At 46.5% G+C, this 19,346-nt stretch overlaps 1 protein-coding gene across 23 annotated transcripts in view; it reads left to right on the top strand.

The window, feature by feature from the left end:
• SRCIN1 (SRC kinase signaling inhibitor 1) overlaps positions 1 to 19,346 on the top strand; it is a 402,584-nt gene that overhangs the window by 261,830 nt on the left and 121,408 nt on the right. Inside the window, exon 1 of one of the 23 annotated variants that reach the window (XM_053259966.1) lies at positions 1,500 to 1,700. The exons of the other annotated variants lie outside the window; for them this stretch is intronic. Coding sequence (XP_053115941.1) covers positions 1,671 to 1,700 — 30 coding nt within the window. The 5' untranslated portion in view covers positions 1,500 to 1,670. Of the gene's footprint in view, positions 1 to 1,499; positions 1,701 to 19,346 lie in introns of those variants that run through there. 23 annotated transcript variants of the gene reach the window in all.

Below are 19,346 nucleotides of genomic sequence, written 5' to 3'. Positions count from 1 at the left end.
AAGAACCCCTTTTTGCGAGAAACACTGACTCCAGGGGCAGTTGCTGTGTGCAGGAATTGGCTGTTTGTCCAACGGTGGTTCCTGCAGCAAGAGAAAGGTCTCTCCAGCTCTTGCTGTTGTCTTGATTCTCCTCCACTCGGTGTCCTCCTCCTCTTCTTGTCTAGACTGCACCTCTTTTGGAGGAGAGGGTCTTGACTCCTGGCTGGCACACACTGCTGCCCCGGCCATCTCCACTTCTAGTGGTCTCTGGGTCGGGCAGAGCTGCACTGCGGGGTTAGAGTTGCCATATTCGGGCTTTCCAAATCCGGGTGCCTGATTTGCATATTATGTAAATTGGCTTGGAAATAATTTTTGAGCAGAATAGTGCCTGCACGTTTTGCTGCATAACTCCGCTTCTACTAGGGCTAGAGCTTAGCTTTTCTTTTTATTTTAATAAAAGCTGGAGTCCGGGAGAATCTAGGTGGGCTGCTTAAAATCTGGGTGAAACCCAAATTCGGGGGGTATGGCAACTCTATGCGGGGTCCTCTGGAGGCAGCAGCACTTCACACACATGTAGAACAATCTTCATTGTTGATGTGGAGCTGGTCTTGTGGTAGCAAGCATGACTTGTCCCCTTAGCTAAGCAGGGTCCACCCTGGTTGCATATGAAAGGGAGACTTGAAGTGTGAGCACTATAAGGTATTCCCCTCAGGGGTTGGAGCCGCTCTGGGAAGAGCAGAAGGGTTCAAGTTCCCTCCCTGGCTTCTCCAAGATAGGGCTGAGAGAGACTCTTGCCTGCAACCTTGGAGAAGCTGCTGCCAGTCTGGGTAGACAATACTGAGTGAGATGGACCTGTGGTCTGACTCAGTATATGGCAGCTTCCTATGTTCCTACATAGCCAAGTACCACCTGCCATACTTTGAGGTAGCATCCGTGGTCATTGTACCACTGGTTGAAAAGCACTAGACTAGTGGGTGTCCCTCTGTTGAATATTGTGACAGTTTCAAAACAAAATTTCAGTCCTGTTGAATCTGACCAGTTTTATTACCCGTCTGAGGAACCTCCCAGGCTGTCCTTGCAAGCCTCTTCTTTTGGCAACTAAGAAGTCCCACGGCAGCTGTCCCCACTTCCCACACCCCTCCCACCTTTCTTCCTCTCCATTTACAACTGGAAGAGAGAGTACATTTCGCCCAGGGTCTGCCAGTTGGTGACCACATAGAAGCTGTCTTTAAAGGAGGATTACACTGGATTAATCGAGATCAGTGTCCCAGCACCAAGGTTTTATTCATTTGCCAAATGACCGCTTGACCCTACGACATCAGAGGCTGTGGCTGGCTCCACCACTGACTGTAATAGGAATCTGTGTCTTCCCTCATCCCTGTCCTTGGAACTGCGCGGTATTGGGGAGATACAGGGAACCAACTCATCCCACCAGCAAAGTTCACTGGTAGGCGTCCGGCGGAACAGCACAAATTGACTTCTTGGCACCTCCTTCAAAGAGATGTTATCCATCCACACAGGAGGTGGTTTCTCTGCCAGCCTTCCAGCTGCCTTGAATGCATTCCAGGCTATTATCTTAGTGAAATGTGACGGAACTGGCTGTGAAGACAAGATGACGGAGGATCTCACGGCAACTTCTGAATACTTCTCAGTGGCTGGATCCCACTTGGTGGTCGCTTTACTGAAGAATCATGTATTTGGAGAGAAGCGGAGGAGGCCTGGTATGTGAGAGTCATCCTTCAATTCGAGACGCCGCAGGCTGTACATCTTTCAAATTCAGGGTCAGAGACCTGTTGACACTACAGTGGGGCCTTCCTTGCTAAAGATTAATTTTGTTGCAGTTATTGGCATGCTGGGTGCGGATGTGGTTGGGAAACAGTATGTGTAATTTATTTGGTCCCTGGGAATGTTATAGCGCTCTGTGGCTTCCATATCTGCGCTTGGAATGGCTAAAACAAGGCAAGGGTGGGCAGACTGGGTGGCCCTCCTGCTCTTGTTGAACTACAACTCCATCACCCCCAGCCACAATGGTTGAATTCTAGTTCAACAACAGCTGGACGGCCAAGCTTGCCCACCCCTGGCCTAAAGGCTTCCTGGATAAGTGGGAGAGTCTGGGTGTTCCTCCTGTGCAAGATGGCAAAACAGTGCAAAGGCAAAACTTTAGCAGCCAGGTTCACAGCAAGTGGGAACATGTTTATTGGAGTGCTCAGTATTTAAATGTCATGATGATTGTTTGTGTTATTCAAATATTTATATCCCCATTTTTCAATGGACAAAGTTCTCAAAACAACAAAAAAGCTTGTACTTATTATTGTTGTTGTTCATTCTGTCTATCTGTCTATCTATTTAACATACCTGTATACCACCCACTACCAAAGTCTCTAGGTCAGGGGTAGGGAACCTTGGCCCTCCAGCTGTTGAACTACAACTCCCATCATCCACAGCTAAAAATTTTGTGGCTGGGGATGGTGGGAGTTGTAGTTCAAAAACAGCTGGAGGGCCAAGGTTCCCCACCCCTGCTCTAGGTGGTTTACAGTAATAAAAACAAACCAAGAAAATTTAACGGTTAAAACATATAAAAAGATCAAATTAGAATACCCATTAAAACTACCAAATAGCTAAAAAGCCTGGCTGAAGAGATGTGTCTTTAGTTGTTTCCTAAAAGCCAAACAGGGATGGAATAGCACTGAGCTCAGCAGGAAGTGTGTTCCACAGCTCTGGGTCAACTACAGAGAAGGCTCGCCTTTGAGTATACAGCAAAAGGAATGAGAAAATTGTCCCCTGTCCCTAAAGGGCTCACAATCTAAGAAGGAACACAAGGGAACCTCAGCAGCAATTGCTGGGAGGGGTGAATATGCTGGGATAAATAGGGTCGGCGGCCTCCCCCACCCCCCATGAGAAAGACATCATTTTAAAAGGTGCATGTTCAGTTAGCAGGGGTTAATATGAATTTTGAATTGCACAGAACTGCTCCACAGATCCGGGGTGGTGGTGTCGGCAGGGCAGAAAACAATATGCTTCTGAATAGCATGCTGCATCCGCAGAAGACTTGAAATTTTTTGAAAGCAAATTGAAAGTGTACATGCAAACATTTTACATTGGTTGGTTCAAATACAAAGTCTTGTTTACCTTGGTTTGTTGTTTCCAAATGTTTGTTGTTGTTGTTTAAATGATGTTGGGGTTGTGGGGCATTTTTGGAGCCTGAGGAATTTGGAGGAGGCACCGCTTAACTTTGCTGAGGAGGTGTATACGAAGTTTCTCTAAAGAGGAGTGGATGCTTGAGTGGGTGGCTGTGGGACTATGAGGGAGAATTGCATCGCGTGGTGAAGACGGTGTGTGATTTGGAGGGAGAGGTGGTGCGTAGGGTTGCCATATTCAAGCTTCCCAAAGCCGGGTGGCCTAATTGGCATATTATGTTCCCCTAATGAAAATTATGCTGCAACTAAGTTGCATTTTATTTATTTATTTATTTATTTATTTATTTATTTATTTGACAGATTTGTATACTTTCCCCTCCTGCTCTGCCCTCCCATGTGATCAGATCCAGAGTAAAGTCCAGGCAATCCGGGCAGCGCATTTGAAATCTGTGTAAATCTGGGTAGAATTTAGCAGCTGGGTGGAGGAGCCAAAATCTGGGGGCTACCTTAAATTCCCAGGGACATGGTAACCCTAGGTTGTGAGTGTGTTTCCATGACTAGAGAGTTTCAGGGAGCTGTGAAAGTAAGAGGAGACAACTAGGCAGATGATGGAGTTGGGTAGTAGATGTGCGGCTTTGACAATGAGATGCCCCTCCATTCAGGGGGTCTGGCTTAAGGAAGTATATGTCCCTCCCTGCTAGTAGAGCTTCTGCTAGTTTTGACAACATTGCCTTTGTGTGGATAAAGGTGGATTAAGGGCAGAGCTTACCACTTTCCTGGTGACCCTGAGTAGCTACCTCTACCAAGAGACATCAAATCTGTTTCTTTCCTGCAAGTTGCATGGATTTATCAGGAATCCCTGCACTGGTTTACACATCCCCAGGAATGAGGGCTGCTTTAAAAAAATAAAATAAAATCTGTATCTTAGGTCCATGTAGGATAGAAATTAGCTAGGGACATCTTTTGGATCAGCACTTAAAAGAAGATAAAAACATCAATGTAGTTGATAGCCACTTTATTTCATTTACTGTGTCAATTCTCTGGGGTGTTTTTTTCAGATGTGATCATGAACTGGGGGATGGGAGTTGATCAGAACTCAGCTTAAGCCAGGGTTGAGCCTGAGACCAAGAATCAGTTTTGATGGAACTTTACTTCCATTTCCCTCCCAAGGCAGAGCTCCTGTGCATTTAATTGTCCATGTCAAGAAAAACTTCATAAGTTGAATTTATTTTACACAGCTGATAAAGGCGGAGGAGCCCTGCAAGAGAAAAAGTGACAACCCTAAGGCTCAACCGTGAAGTGATGCATGTTCCTGCCCCTCCCCATTGAAAACCACACAGACTCTGCACATCTGTGTGTGATAAGACAAGGCTCCCAGGTTGAATGAGGTGCCAGGTTGAGGACTGGCACCTTGCATTTTAAAAATGAAACACTGGGGGTGGAACCAGTTGTGTACTGAGAAGGGGCCTGCGTGTGCCACAGAAATTCTGGACTCTCTGTTCCTGGGCTATCTCACACCTCCCTTCCACCTCTCTTCTTCCCATGCCAATTCTGATGCCTCCAGCAACAAAATATTCAACGCGGCAGAGTTGGCAAGCGTAAGGGCATCTGATACAGTGGCGCAGAGATGTGGGGGTAGGGAAGGGGGAGACAGGCACATGGGGAGGCAGGATCAGAGAAGCTGTCTTATCTAACCAGGCAGATATAATGAAGTTGTTTCTCAGCAGGCACAATAAAGGGATTGTTGGTTGGGATTTGAGAATTGCTTAATTGTGTTGGGTTCCCCCCGCCCTCCTTTTTTTTGTGTCCTGAGAGTTGGTTGTTCTTCTTCTAAGGCCTTTCCTTTCCTGTTTCTGTGACTATATCCCATTGTCGGGAAGTGGACATGGTTAATTTCTGAGTGGGGGAGGGGGAAAGGTGCAGAGGCTGAAGCCTGAAACCCATGGCTGCTCTCTAACTTCGAAACCCTGCTCCCCAATGTCTGGTGCAGTAGCGTGGGAGGTGACGTTAGTTATGGAGAGCCGTTTTAGATAAGCTACCAAACAGGATGATAGAATTCTGGACTAGACCACTTCGGATGTGTGTTGAAGGGGTTTGATTAGCTTTGATTGCTCCCCAAAGCAAATGCTTCCAGTAAGTAGTAAAGCAAATACACACGAATGGAGCTATGTGAAGACTTTCTCCCTTGTGTGCTAATTTGCTGCCTGCAGGGAGCTTTTACCATGGTGGCACAGGAAGCAAGGCACCAAAGCCTTGCTGCGAGAGAGTCCCCACTTCAAGACCCCCAGCGCTTTATGTGAGAAATTATCGCAGGGAGAAACCACTCTGTAGCAGCTCCCAAACAGCAAAAGTAATGCAAGCTGGGCCCTTAATCTACAGCTGCACTCTGTGCTCTGTATGGAATGGCTCTCCAAGGTTAGGGACTACACACTCATTTTCTGTCTGGGCCAGGCTGAGCCTTGTCTCTAGGGAGGGCAATTTTGAATGTAAGCGATCCTGAATAAAAATCAACAATAATTCATAGGGCATCGGTTTGCGGCACTATTACATTGTAAAAGTGTGCTGTCGAGTCGATTTCGACTCCTGGCGCCCACAGAGCCCTGTGGTTTTCTTTTGGCAGAATACAGGAGGGGTTTACCATTGCCTCCTCACGCGCAGTATGAGATGATGCCTTTCAGCATCTTCCCATATCGCTGCTGCCCGATATAGTAGCAGTGGGGATTCGAACCAGCAACCTTCTGCTTGTTAGTCAATCATTTCCCTGCTGAGCCACTTAAGGTGACTTACTATTAGATTACTACATCATTATAGTGGGGAAAATATTTTCAAATATTTACTCGTACTGAACCATCTCTGAGAACAGTTTTAGAATGAATCTGTGCCAGTTGCTCAAGGCCTGACAGAGTGCCATCAGCTATCCCTCTTTGCTGGCTAACAAACTTACCATAGGAAGACTCACTGTGCATTCTCTCACCTACATTCTGAGAGTAATGCCTTCTGGGCACGTGTCAAGCGCTGTGTTACTCCTTAGTGGCTTTGCAGCACAACTGACCTGTCAGAAGTAAACACACCCAGGAGAGAAGTGGTGTAGAGCCATCCAGTATGTGGACATCCCAAAAGTGCTGCCTAGCCACCCCGGTTGTTGACGCCCCAACATACATTCCCAGAGGCTGTAAAAGCACCAGCATAGCCGCATAGATGGAGAAGTAAGTGGAGGAAGAAGCTGGGCATTGAGTGCCCCAAGCCAAGGCAGACAGGGGGGGAAAATCAGCAGCAGCAGCAATGGCAGATGAAGGGAGGCATGTACACATGCTCTGCCGGAAGGGACACTTGTCTAGACAGGGCAGGGCAGCAAGAAAACAGGGATGAAAACCTAGGAGTGTGGAGATGGATGAATCCTGGTGCTGTCTAGCAGAGACTGAGAGGAGCAGGTAGGGACTGTGAGTGCCTGGACAATGGCCTCTGAGCTGGGGTTATGCCCTTGAAGGGGGTGGGGAGATCAGGCCCCTTACAACCATCACAATCTGTGCAGAACCACTGCACTCTCCCCCATCTTGTCTAATTCATAGAAGATCACTATCGTTCTCTCTCTCTCTCTCTCTCTCTCTCTCTCTCTCTCTCTCTCTCTCTCACACACACACACACACACACACACACACACACACACACCCCTTCAGCCTTGATTCAGTTTTATTATTAAATGCAGCAATATATCCACAAGGATCTAGATCTTTCCAAAACCCTGGATATGGGGCATCCAGAACAGGATTGAAATGTTTACTGAACAAGCACTATGCCATTCCTGACAGAACCGGGGCGATATGGCCAGTTGGCAGCTCTGAGAGAGAGAGAGAGAGAGAGAGAGAGAGAGAGAGAGAGAGAGAGAGAGATTATTTTATGTAAATGAGTAAATCTATGGCAGAATTAGTGTGTATGCCAGAGCTTAACAAACTGAGTGAATGCTAAGCTACTTTGCCAAGCCTACGCCTGTGCAAAACCCACAGGAGGAATTCTACTTTGAGTTCTTTTTTTTTTAAATGAGAAGCAGATTTCCATAAAAATCCATCCTCCTATTTGAATTCTAGTGGGTTTCAGTTGTGCATCACTTGTTTCAATATTACAGTATCACTTCCTCGTTTTAATTAAAGGTTCTGTGCACTTTGTGCATGCATGTATTGTTTGAAGCTGCACTGCATCATGGGTTTTGCCATTTCCAGGCTTCATAATATTTAGTTTGTTTATTTGGGGGCCTACATGTGATGGTTATATGAATGAAGATGGTTTGGTGATGCCATGTTTAGATGTTAGAACAGTTTAAATGGCATGACTCTCTTGCACATGTGTTTCATCTGCAATAAAAAAAGACAGCTAAACATGACATGTTTGTAACAGTAGGAATAGAGAGATGATTTGGTGGACAGGGATAAAATGCAGATATTGGAAGAATACATGGCATTAATTTGCATAACAGCTGAAAAGCTCCTGTTCATACCTGGGATCTACCCTGTGATTCCATCTTCCACATTAGTATTTAGACTGTCCTTGCTTGTACACTTGCTCATTATGGTAGGTTCAGGTATGACCTTGCTGTAGATGCCACTGCCAAAATATGATATGAATCTGTGTCTTTCAGAGGGAGTTTTCTCCCAAAATAGATTGTCGAGGAAGTGTGGGGTGAGCCTGCCATCTTCTCTAACAGTTTGTTATCTGCTCCTTGTGCTATTGAAGTATCTTTGAAGGGTAGAATCCAACCATTAGCTTGGTCTGGGAGGTTTTAAATTGTCATTACAGAATATTGGCAAATAGGTGGTGTGTGTAGGTATCATGATCTCATAGAGAAGGGGATCGGCAGTGATTATAAGTGAAGATATATTTTTAGCAACATAGTTGTTTTTCTGTGATTCTGTATTGTTTCCTGCCAGAAGGCACAAAATGTAACTCAAGATGCTGATAGGAGGGCAAAAGGTTTAATGCACAAAATGGAGTATCAGCAACATGGCACCACAGTACACAAAAGAGGTACAAGTGAAACTAATAGGTGACCTTCTTTACGGTAGGAGTTGAAAAAGGGAAATATTTGCAACAGGTGATCACATGTTCAGATAAAGTGAAATGTCTGTGGAAGTGAGAATTAGCAACACTGTTTTCCAGGTACAGATTTAGCCACTTCCTTCTTTTCTACTTTGAAAACTAGTTTTCTGGTTTTGCAACAGAGACTTTCTCTTTATTAAAGAGAGGACGAGAGACAGACAAAACATGTATGGAGGCAGGTTAGAAGTAGCTTTACTATCTGCAGTTCGAATGTACCTATTCCCCTGCAAGTTTCCTTCAGAAGCTGGCTATTAACAGTATTGTGATATTATGAATTCATCTTTCCCTCCCTCCCTGGGGCAATTTGAAAATGCTTCTGTTTTAAAAATGTATAAGAAAAACAGGGTGACAGATGAACAAACAAATAAGATGGTGCAGAACCAGTATAAGTGTTCAGTAGAGCTGGGTCCTATTTATTTCTTTATTGACTACAATTATATCCCACTCTTTCTCCAAGCAGCCCAGAGTGATGTACCTGTCAGGGGCATAGCTACGGGAGAGGGGGCCTGTGTTCACCCCTCTCCCCGGCAGCTGCTCGGAGTGAGGGAGATAATGAAGAAAATAAGGAGGGGTGGAGCTGGGGACCCCCCAGGAGCTGGAGGGCCCGGGTTCTTTGAACCCATCTGCTCAGTTATAGCTACACCCCTGGTATCTGGTTATGTCTATCCTCACAACAGCCCTGTGAGGTAGGTTAGGCCTAGAGTCACCCTCGAGTTTCATGGCTGAATAGGGATTCAAACTTGTCACACCCTGATCCTAGTCCAATACACCCTGATCCTAGTCCAATACACAGGGGTGGGCAATCTTGGCCCTCCAGCTGTTGTTAAACTACAACTCCCATCATCCCCAGCCTGTGGGAGTTGTAGTTTAAAAACAGCTGGAGGGCCAAGATTGCCCATCCGTGCTCTAACCACTATACCACTTAGCTTTACAATTCTCTACACACTTCGCTTCACAGTTCATTTTTGTATTACATCTATAACTTCAGAACCTTTAAAACAAAATTAGACAAGTTCATGGAGGATAGGTCTGTGTCAACACTATTAGCCACAACTGCTAAATGCCTTTGAATGCCAGTTGCTGGGGGTAAACAATGGGGCAGGTATTTTGGATTCATTTTCTGCTTGTAGACATCCTACCCCTGCTGGAAACAGGATGCTGGACTAGATAGACTCTCAGTCTGTACAGCAAACTAGTTCTGGGTTTTCATTTGCCCTATGTAGGTCCTTGCAAAGCAAACAAAAAGGATCTAAATTCTACAACATCTCAAATGTGGGAATCAGAATGAAATGTGCATTTTAAAAGTTAGCAGGTTTGGATGTATTATGTTTGTGTCACATCATTCATCATGACCACAGAATTTGAGTTGAGTGTTCTTGGTGCTGAACATTTTTGACACGCTCTAGCCCAAAGTTCAACAGTTTCAAGTCCCATGGATTGCAACTGGGAATATTGAAGCACGTTCTTAAATCTCCCATTGCAATCAAGGGAGCTCAAAAGTGCTCATCCTTTACTAGATTTTGCCCTGCCTGTTTATCCCTTCATTTCAAGAAATAACTCAGGCTGTTTTTAAAGAGCTAAACAACATTCAAAGTGTCACAGTTAGGAAAACAAAGCTTCTGATTTGCATAAGATAATCATCATTTGCATAACAGAACAATTTAGGGTAATTTTTCTTCGAAGATAATTTGGGCATTATCAGCTGAGGGTGTTCTCTGTAAGGAGTTTCCCCACCCCAAATCTAACTGTTGACTCTTCCATTGATCCAGGGTATTTTATTCTCCAGATCCCTGTATATTCTTTTCTTCCTTCACCAAGCACTGTGTAGTTTTTTAATCCTCCCCTGTAATGTCGTTGTAGGAGGTGCTTGTATTCCTCTGTGGAGCATGCATAGGTGTAACAGCCACCAGGCTTTCCCGTCAGAGTCATAGGCATCTTAGAAATACCTTGGGTATGCAGATAAAGCCAAGGAGGCCTCTTGAGTGAAAGGTGTTTTATGAATATAAGAGTATATTATTAGCACTGATACCTGTTTGAATCACAGCTCTCATGCCTGTGCCACAGAATTATTCATGAACTCTAAGGAGATAACAAGGCATATAGAAGAGAATATTTTATCAGGCCAGCTTAGATATGCAAGCTTCTAAGTTTCACAGGGCTCTTCATCAGGCGAAATGGAAAGAGAGTAAACCTCTTGGGCAAATACACAGAGCATGTGACAAGTGACAGAGAACATTTGCTTTGCAAATATAAGAACTGTTTACGAAACCGAACAGATCTCCATGGTTGATACTGGTTCTTTGCAAAGCTACAACTGCAATGGACCGAGAGTATCTGCATGTTAGAAATTTGCTTGTTAATTTCTCAAGGAAGAGGAACATGGGTTCAAGGCTGGTTGAAATCATCTGATCTAGATACCCTAATAATTGCGGGGTGGGCTTATTACTCAGGATGAGAAAAGGACCCTCTTTACAGGCTCATAAAGCAGCCTTTGTTAATATCCTCTGCTCAAAGGCACCTTTTATTATTCTTTCACATATATCAGGATGCTGAGCTTAATTTGAAATACAGTAGAAGAGGATTTGCTCTGACCTGAAAGTCCTGCATCCTCATGCCACCTTTGAGATTTCCAGCCTTAAGTCCGCACTTTCCAACATTCTACAGATAGAAATAGGGACATCCCTGCAACATGCCTGTTCTCATTCCAAGGGTCATTCCCCAAGGCCTCCCACTACTACATATTACTGAATATTGTACTCTGTCTGCTACACATAGAAAGATCGGAAGCTGCCATATACTGAGTCAGACCATTGGTCCATCTAGCTCAGTATTGTCTACACAAGACTGGCAGCAGCTTCTTCAAGGTTGCAGGCAGGAATCTCTCTCAGCTGTCTCTTGGAGGTGCTGCCAGGGACGGAGCTTGGAACCTTTTGCTCTTCCCAGAGTAGCTCCATCACCTAAGGGGAATATCTTACAGTGCTCACACTTCTAGTCTCCCTTTCATATGCAACCATTGTGGATTCTGCTTAGCTAAGGGGTGAAGTCATGCTTGCTACCACAAGACTAGCTCTCTTTTGTATGTTGCATTCTGCAATAGCCTTCTCTACTAGTTTGAAAGCCAATTGGTTAAAGATAATACTATAAGCATGTTTCTGTCCTATGATAGGTTGTCAGCAGTTCAAAATATACAGTACCAGCAGCTGCGGTGTTTGAAATAACAGGCTGAGCACTTCATGGTGCCTTAGTGTTCATGCATGCACATTTACAGTACATGCATGTGCATTAGAGACAAGATACACGCACCCCCGTTCAGAAATGCAACTACTAGAGACTGGAGGAAGGGGCTGAATCCTAAAGAAATATAACTCTAGCAACAGAATTGTAATAACACATTCTCAAAGGGGGCAGGAGTCAAGGCCAGTAATTTACTGGGGTAGAAGAAAAGAAAATAGGGAATACCTTGGTAAATAGGGGCAGCTGGAATGTACATTCTGATCTTCTACTGTGAGGAGGTTTTCTGATTCTTCCACGGAAATGCAGTTCAAGAAGGGAAATGAAGCGGTTCAAGAGGGGAGTTTGGTAGAACAAACCAAAATACTGTACAGCTGAGGTCCTCTGCAAGCTACCTAGAACTCTGCAAAATTCTTTGCTAATGGGCCTGTAAAGGACCTCCGCTGTGCTGCCAAGTGCATTTCAAAGTACCTTATAAAGGGGCAGTTCACACGATTGCTCTGGGTGGGCGGGGAGGGCAGGTTGCTTTCACCTTCCCTTCCCCCCAGACAACCAAGCAGGTCCTCTTCAGCGCTCCTCCCACATACCCACAAACTGGGGGGCAGCTAGTACAAATGACCAGGGCCTGGCAGGCAGTCCGGAAGGGGTCTGGGACCTGACCGTGTTGCATATGTTTTTGTCTTGCCTTTTGCTGCCACCCAGTGCCCGCCCCACCGCCACCAGGCTAAACCGCCGATCTTGAAAATAATTCTAGCTGCCATGTGCGCAGCCGGGGAGGTGGGTGGGGGATTAGCCAAGCACACACACACACACACCAGCAACGGGCAGAGCAAGAGTGGCCGCTGAGCCTGACCGTCTGGCCCAGCGGCCCTTGAGAACTGTGAGGCACTCCAGCACACCCGAGCAGTTTGAATAGAGCATCGATGCTCGAGTCAAACTGCGCAGGGGCGCTGGAGCACCTCACAGTTCTCAAGGGCCGCTGGGCCGAATGGTCAGGCTCAGCGGCCGCTCCTGCTCTGCCCACCACCGCCATGGGGTGGGTGTGCTTGGCTCACCCTCCGCCCACCACCGGTGGATGTGGCATTGCGGCGACCGGAGGTGGAGAGGCTTGTGGCAGGGGCCCGGACATTTTTTTCCACTGGGGCCCAAACCTGCTCTCAGCGGTTCCCACACGGGCAACCTCCATGGAGCACGGAGGTCTGTGCAGCTCCGTGAAGCACGGAGCAAGGCGGAGGGATCCAAGGCCAGAACCTGTTGTTCTGGCTTCTGGGCATCTCTCAGGGTAACACACGGCATGCATGTTGCATTGGGGATTCTCCCCTCAGATGGGTGCTCTGTGTGCCCATCTCTGTGACTCCTCGGGCTGCATGTAGCCTGGGGAGTCACACAATACCCAGTAGCCGGGTTAAGAGTGCAAGAACACCCTTAACCTTGGCTAAAAGCCGGGTTTGTTAAGGGGTTAGGTGGGCGGGGAGCGGAGAGATCCATGAGGATCCTGCTGCTTCGCACGACCAGCCTAACCCTGCTGGGGGCAGCCCAGGCAGGATTAGGCTGGTCATGAGAACAGCCTCAGTGTATGCTTTACAAGCCTGCTCAGGTTTATTGCAAAGTGCTTTACTTTCATCTGCCAAACTCTGTTCTTCATAAGCCTTGCTGAAGCTGAGCTGATAGATCAAAGTGGAACTCCTTACAAGACTGCAGCCACTTTGCAAATTAATCTAGTTACATTTCTCTGATCAAAAGTTCAGCAAGCAAATCTTGCAGGAGAAACCAAGTGCAAAATTTGCAAAAGGAGTAGGAGACATAAATCTACTGTTCACTATTAAAGAATGGGAAGATGAAGTATCCGTTGAATCTTTTAGCATAATTTAAGAATATGACCTAACTGGATAGAAATATTAAATACATGGAGATACAGCAGGGTTATTTTGGCCTTTCTTTCCTCATGGGTTGAGTGGTGGAAACAAAGCGGTAAGGACTTCAGGGCCATAAGGCAGAAAAATTTCCCTCTTTTCAGAAGTTAGCCAAAATCATTGGCAATAGTTTTATCAGCAAATGGAGTTTGCACTAAGAAGGACCTTATGAGGCATATGCATACCCTCTGATAGTGTGGATTTACTTCAGACTTGTGGGTCTTGTATGAGGTAAATGGTGGGGAGGCTAGCCCAATTTTTGTTGGTCGTCAGAACCACCAGGCTCGCAGCCGAGCCCGGTGGTTCTGGAGCGGCTAACCCGCTCGAGAACCCCTGGCAAAAAGCAGGTTTGCGTAGCGAGCGCTCCTGCAAACCTGCTTTTTGCAATCGTGAGTAGCCGTGCCATGCCTTCGCGCTGCGCCTACTTATGAGTATACCCCCGGCCAGGAGGCTTAAAAGCAGCCTCCCGGCTCGGGGGTCTCCCCAGTATGCATTTGCGCAGGGCATACTGGGGCTTGCGGGGGGCGTGCGGCTCCCGCTCCCCCCCACCCCCCGCTGGCTCCGTCTTGGAGCCAGCCATCGTGTGGGTGGTCAATCCGGCCGCCCAGGGCTCCCTTCCCGCTCACCGGACAAAACCGGGTCTCACTGATCATGACAATCTTGTACCAGGAAAATGGTACTAAGCTATAGGCTGGGTCCACACAATTGTATGGATCCTGGTTAAAACGTTAACCAGTATTAATGAACCCACCAGAGCTGAATGCATGAACCCAGCATTTCAGGGTAATCCTGATAACCATCCTTGTTATCCATCCTGGTTAAATGCTGGTTATCCAGAGCAGTTTGACTAGGATTACCCTGAGGTTATGGGTTCACACAATCCACTCTGCTGGGCTCACTAATTCTGAGTAAGATTTTAACCAGGATCCTTGTGATTGCGTGAAGCCAGCCACACTGAGGGTAGATTCTCTAGCTGTCATCTGCCAGGGCAGAAGCAGTGGCAAAACTGGTGGGTGCCCTCCTGCATCATCACATTCTGGAACCCACTCTCAGCTTGTGTTAGGAGCAAGCCCTTAACCCCAGTAGCAGCCCAAGACATATTGATGGTCAAAGCAAGCGCCAAATGCTGACCCCTTTCCCTCTCATCCCCCTGCCTCCCGCGTGGGAGCTGGGTGGCTACTGGGCCAGAAGGGTGACTTGGCTTCTGATTCTGCTCTTGGGTCAGGCTGGGTAGCAGCTGAGAACACGGCTGCACCCAGTCAGCAGGTGGGCCAACGACCATATCTCCCCCCCCTCGTGTGCTCGGCTTTGTAAAGACAAAGAAGGAGGGGAGGTTGGGGGTGGAGGGGAGAGTGCTGCTCGGGCTAGAGTTGGGCTAGAGTTACCTCTCCTATGCGGTGCCTTTGCAAGCCACACAGGTGGGGTTTAAAGTGCTGCAGAAGCCACAAGCACACCGATCGCTTAGAGAGGCAGCTTGCTGTGTGGTATCTGAGCACATCCGGAGCCCTTTCTCCCGATCGCGTGAGAGGGCTTGAGGGCAGGCAGCGGGGGAGGCAGCAGAAGCTCGCATTCCCCGCAGACGCCCCTCGTGTTGTTGCCGGGTGCTCAAAGCGCATGCCCCGACAAGCTGCTGCTGCGGCCGGGGTTGGGGCGCCTTGTCCTGGCCCCCAGAAATCCCACAATGTACCGTGCAAGTGCCTGGTGCATAGTGGAGATCCCACCCGCAGCAACGGGCAGGCGCCCATCAGTGTTGCAGTGCCGGCTGAAAGCAGCTGGCACTGACACATGGTCAAGTAAATAGAGTTAAAGAGCTACCCTAAGCCAAGCCTTGGCTTAGCTGCCCTAGTCCGGTCTTGGCTGTGCCTGAGAAGAGCCTCCCCGTGTCACTGAAAAAATGCTAGATATGCATATAATATTTTCAGAATCCCATCTATATTGATATAAGAATTAACACAACAAAATGCTAAGGTCACATGTTTTGTGACTTTTTAGTAGATCTCAGTAAAGGTATCACCCCAGTTTTGATTATTCTGGTGTTCTGAGAGTTAATTCTCTGGTAGGAAATGAGAGTGGATTCTCTCATTTCCTACCAGAGAATCTACGCTCAGAAGAACACCTCAGACACTGAAAACAACAAAACCCAGTGCCCTATGGGCTTTTTGTTCTGGGGGTGGTTGGCACCCTATGTGCACTACACCACAACCCGCTCTGGGCCACCTTGGTGCCCCCCAAGTGGAGTTTTGGGGCTGCTGAAATTCCCCATTATTCCCCATGGGGGGAAAGCTTAAAGACGTGCAAACTTCAGAAAAAAATTAAAAATCACCCCTTTGCCAAATTTCTTTGAAATTTGGGTGTTAGCTTCCACCCATTGGGCACTACTACCTACCCCACTGTTTTGCCCCCGGAACATCTTTTTTGCCCCAGATTGATTCGGATTCAGAAAATTTGGGTACAAATTGAATTTTGGGTGATTGGGGGCAGATTCGGACCCAAAAGAAATGGAGGGGGGGTGATTCGATTCAGATACAAATGAAATTAAAAATCGATTTGTGCACATCTCTATTTTGAAAGCTTTAACCAGTTTCTTATTGTAAATTATCTTCAAAATATTATGCATCTTTCCCATTGTTGAACAGATTTTGAGCATCAAGTTTGTGATTTTTAAAGGAAAAAAAGTTGGCAATACTTCCTATTAAGAACTTTAGCTGAGACAGTAAGTATTCCCTGCTGGTAGAAGATGGGGAGTAGATTCAATTGCCATACCCTCCAGCCAGTCTGTCAGCCAACCTAGGAGAAGGCAATGACTTAAGGGCCCATACATTGATAAAATTTGCAGGTCAAATAACAGGCCCACCACTGTCCTTTGAAGTCAGTGGCTCAGTAAATGCAGTGTGTGGAGAAACCCAGAATATTTAAATAACTCTTGATCCTGGGGTTATATTTTAACATTAGTTTTACTGCCTTGATCTTTTTCAGATTGAAAAGGATCAATCTGATCATTTAAAATACTAAACATACTTTGGATGGGGCCCCTTCCATGTGTGGTAGGCAGGGCAAGTAACCCCCACCCATTGCCCTTTGCCCCACCTAAAAAAAGACCCTAAGTCAGGAGGTTATTCACAGGTAAATGTACATGTACTTCTAAATGTACAAATAGCTGTTTGTATTCCACTTAGGTTATAGGGTTATCCTAGTTTTATGCAGATTATGAGGAAATCGTGGTTGCCCCATTCGTTTAAGTGAAACTCTACCTGGAAATGTGGCAGTCCCACCTAGCAAGGAAGGGGGGCTACAGTCCTGATTGACCATCCAAGAAGGAGGAGGAGGATCATGTGACACAGACCCACTCAATGGATCCTGCCCTCATGGTTTGGTGTACAGATGCTTCTTGCAGTAGTGTGAGGTTGCCACAGAGAAGCAATTCCCACACCACTGGCCTAACATCTATCTATCTGTTTACTTACTGACTGACTTACTTACTGTTTTGTTTTGTTTTGTTTTGTTTTGTTTTGTTTATATACCACCCTTCCAAAAATGGCTCAGGGCGATTTACAACAAAATAAAAGCAGTTAAAATCAATTAACAATTAAAATCCAAACTAAATCAATCAATTAAAATTATTTAAACATTAAAATCATTTAAAGCCAACATTAAAATTTAAAACCATAGCTCTAATTAAAAGCCTGGGTGAATTAATGTGTCTTCGGTGCCTTTTTAAAAGTTGCCAGAGATGGGGAGGCTCTTATTCAACAGGGAGCTCATTCCAAAGTCCAGGGGCAGCAACGGAGAAGGCCTGTTCCCAAGTAGCCACCAAGTGAGTTGGCAGTAGCCTCAGGCAAACCTCTCCAGATGATCTTAAAGGGGGGTGTGGCTCATGGCAAAGAAGATGTTCTCTTAAATACCCAGGGCCTTAAAGGCTATAAAGCCTGTCTAGGGCTTTATAGGTAATGACCAGCACTGTGTGTTTTTCCTGGAAACTTATCGGCAGCCAGTGTAGTTCTTTCAACGCAGGAGTAATATGGTCTCTCCTAGATGATCCAGAGACCAACCTGGCTGCCACATTCTGGACCAACTGCAGTTTCCAGACTACATACAAAGGCAGCCCCAAATAGAGTGCATTGCAGTAATCCAGCCTAGAGCTTACCAGCAGATGTACCACCATTTTGAGGTCATTCATCTCAAGAAACAGACACAAATGGCGTATCAACCAAAGTTGATAAAAAGCATCTCTGGCCACCACCTGAACCTGGGACAACAGGGAGAGGTTCAGATTCAGAAGCACTCCCAGACTGCGTACGTGTTCCTTCTGGGGGAGCATGACCCCATCTAGAACTGGCAGATCAAAATAGTCTCCTGAATTATGACCCCGCACAATAAGTACCTCCATTTTATCTGGGTTCAACCTCAGTTTGTTATCCCTCATCCAGCCCATTACTGCCTCCAGGCAGGCATTTAGGGAGGTTATGCCTTCTTCCAATGATGTTGACATGGAGAAATATAAGCCATGTCAGGCAAGGGTCAAGAGGACAAGTGGTAGACTGCATAATTCCAACCAACTTGTCCACATTCTCAGGAGTAACAAACCGAAATTGATCCAGGGTCATCACATAAGAGGAGCTGCCAGACACCTCGGCATCAGACTCTGTAACGATTGTGGGGTTTGAATCTGAGTTAGGCCAAATACGAGATATTTTGTCCACAAAAAAAACTCATTAAAAACATCACAGTGAGTAATTGTTGGTTCCAAGTACTGATTCAAGGGGGAAGGGACGCACATTAGCCCCTTCACAACCCTGAACAACTCTGCCAGACGTGAACTTGCGGATGTGATACGGGAGGAAAAGAATCACTTCTTTGCCACATGTAGTGCCTGAGCATAGATCTTCAAATGCTCTCTATGTAGTAATCTGTCAGATTTGAGTCGAGTCTTTCTCCACTTGCGCTCTAATTGTCTAATTCACCGCTTCAGCCCTCATAGTTATTCTGTATACCAAGGGGCCAGTTTCAAAGCAGTTCGGAGAGGATGCTTAGGAGCAATCGTGTCCACTGCCCTGGTAAGTTGATTATTCCAATTCTCCACCAGAGTGTCGACAGGGTCACTAGCAGAGCCAACACGACATCCCTCCAAGGCTTCCTGGAATCCTATTGGATCCAATAACCTTCTCGGGCGGACCATCCTAATGGACCCTCTGCCCCTGCGGAGGTGGGACGTGGTAATGAGTCCAACCTTAACCAGATGGTGGTCCGTCCATGACAATGAGGAAATAACCGGAATCCCCACCCAAGGAACACCACCCTGTTCAGAGTGAAAGACCAGATCAAGTGTGTGACCAGCAATATGCGTTGGTCCCAAGACCACTTGGTATAAGCCCATGGTTGTCATGGCTGCTAGAACTCCTGAACTGCCCCGGACAAATTGGTCCCAAAGTGAACATTGAAGTCTCTGAGCATCAGAAGTCTGGGAGACTCCAACATCAAGCCTGAGACCAAGTCCATCAGCATATTGAATGTTTGTACCTAAGTTTGGGGACCAGGGATAGATTGGGAGTTCTGTTGGTGTACCGATCGCCCCACTGTCCAACGGGCTCAGCAGTTCTTGGGATCATCTGCCCAGCTCTGGGTCTTTATCGGGATGCTGCTTGTCTCTCAGTCTCCTAGAAGCCCAGCAAAGGAGAGCCCATCTGCTTCCCCTTCAGTGCTGCTCGGGGTGGGAGACCGAGTGTGTGCTGTTGGCTCCTACTACTACTATCTGCCTGCTTCTGCCACCTCTGTGAGACTGCAGCCTGCTAAAATGAGGAAGAACTCTGGCAAGAGCCAGAAAAGATGGCTGACATCCTGACTAAAGAAGCACTTGCATAATGAGCAAAGTTGCACGAATACAAGAAATTTGCATAGTCTCCCTAAAATAACCTTGGATTTGTATAGCTGTGCAAAAGGACCATTCAAAACCAATGAAATGTGCTGCAGTTGTGCATTGTTGCACAAGCATGCTTCT

The sequence above is a fragment of the Hemicordylus capensis genome, chromosome 6, assembly GCF_027244095.1.
Source record: "Hemicordylus capensis ecotype Gifberg chromosome 6, rHemCap1.1.pri, whole genome shotgun sequence".
Classification (NCBI taxonomy): domain Eukaryota; kingdom Metazoa; phylum Chordata; class Lepidosauria; order Squamata; family Cordylidae; genus Hemicordylus; species Hemicordylus capensis.
The sequence above is the reverse complement of the archived record's forward strand: the minus strand, read 5'-3'. Positions and strand labels throughout refer to the sequence as shown.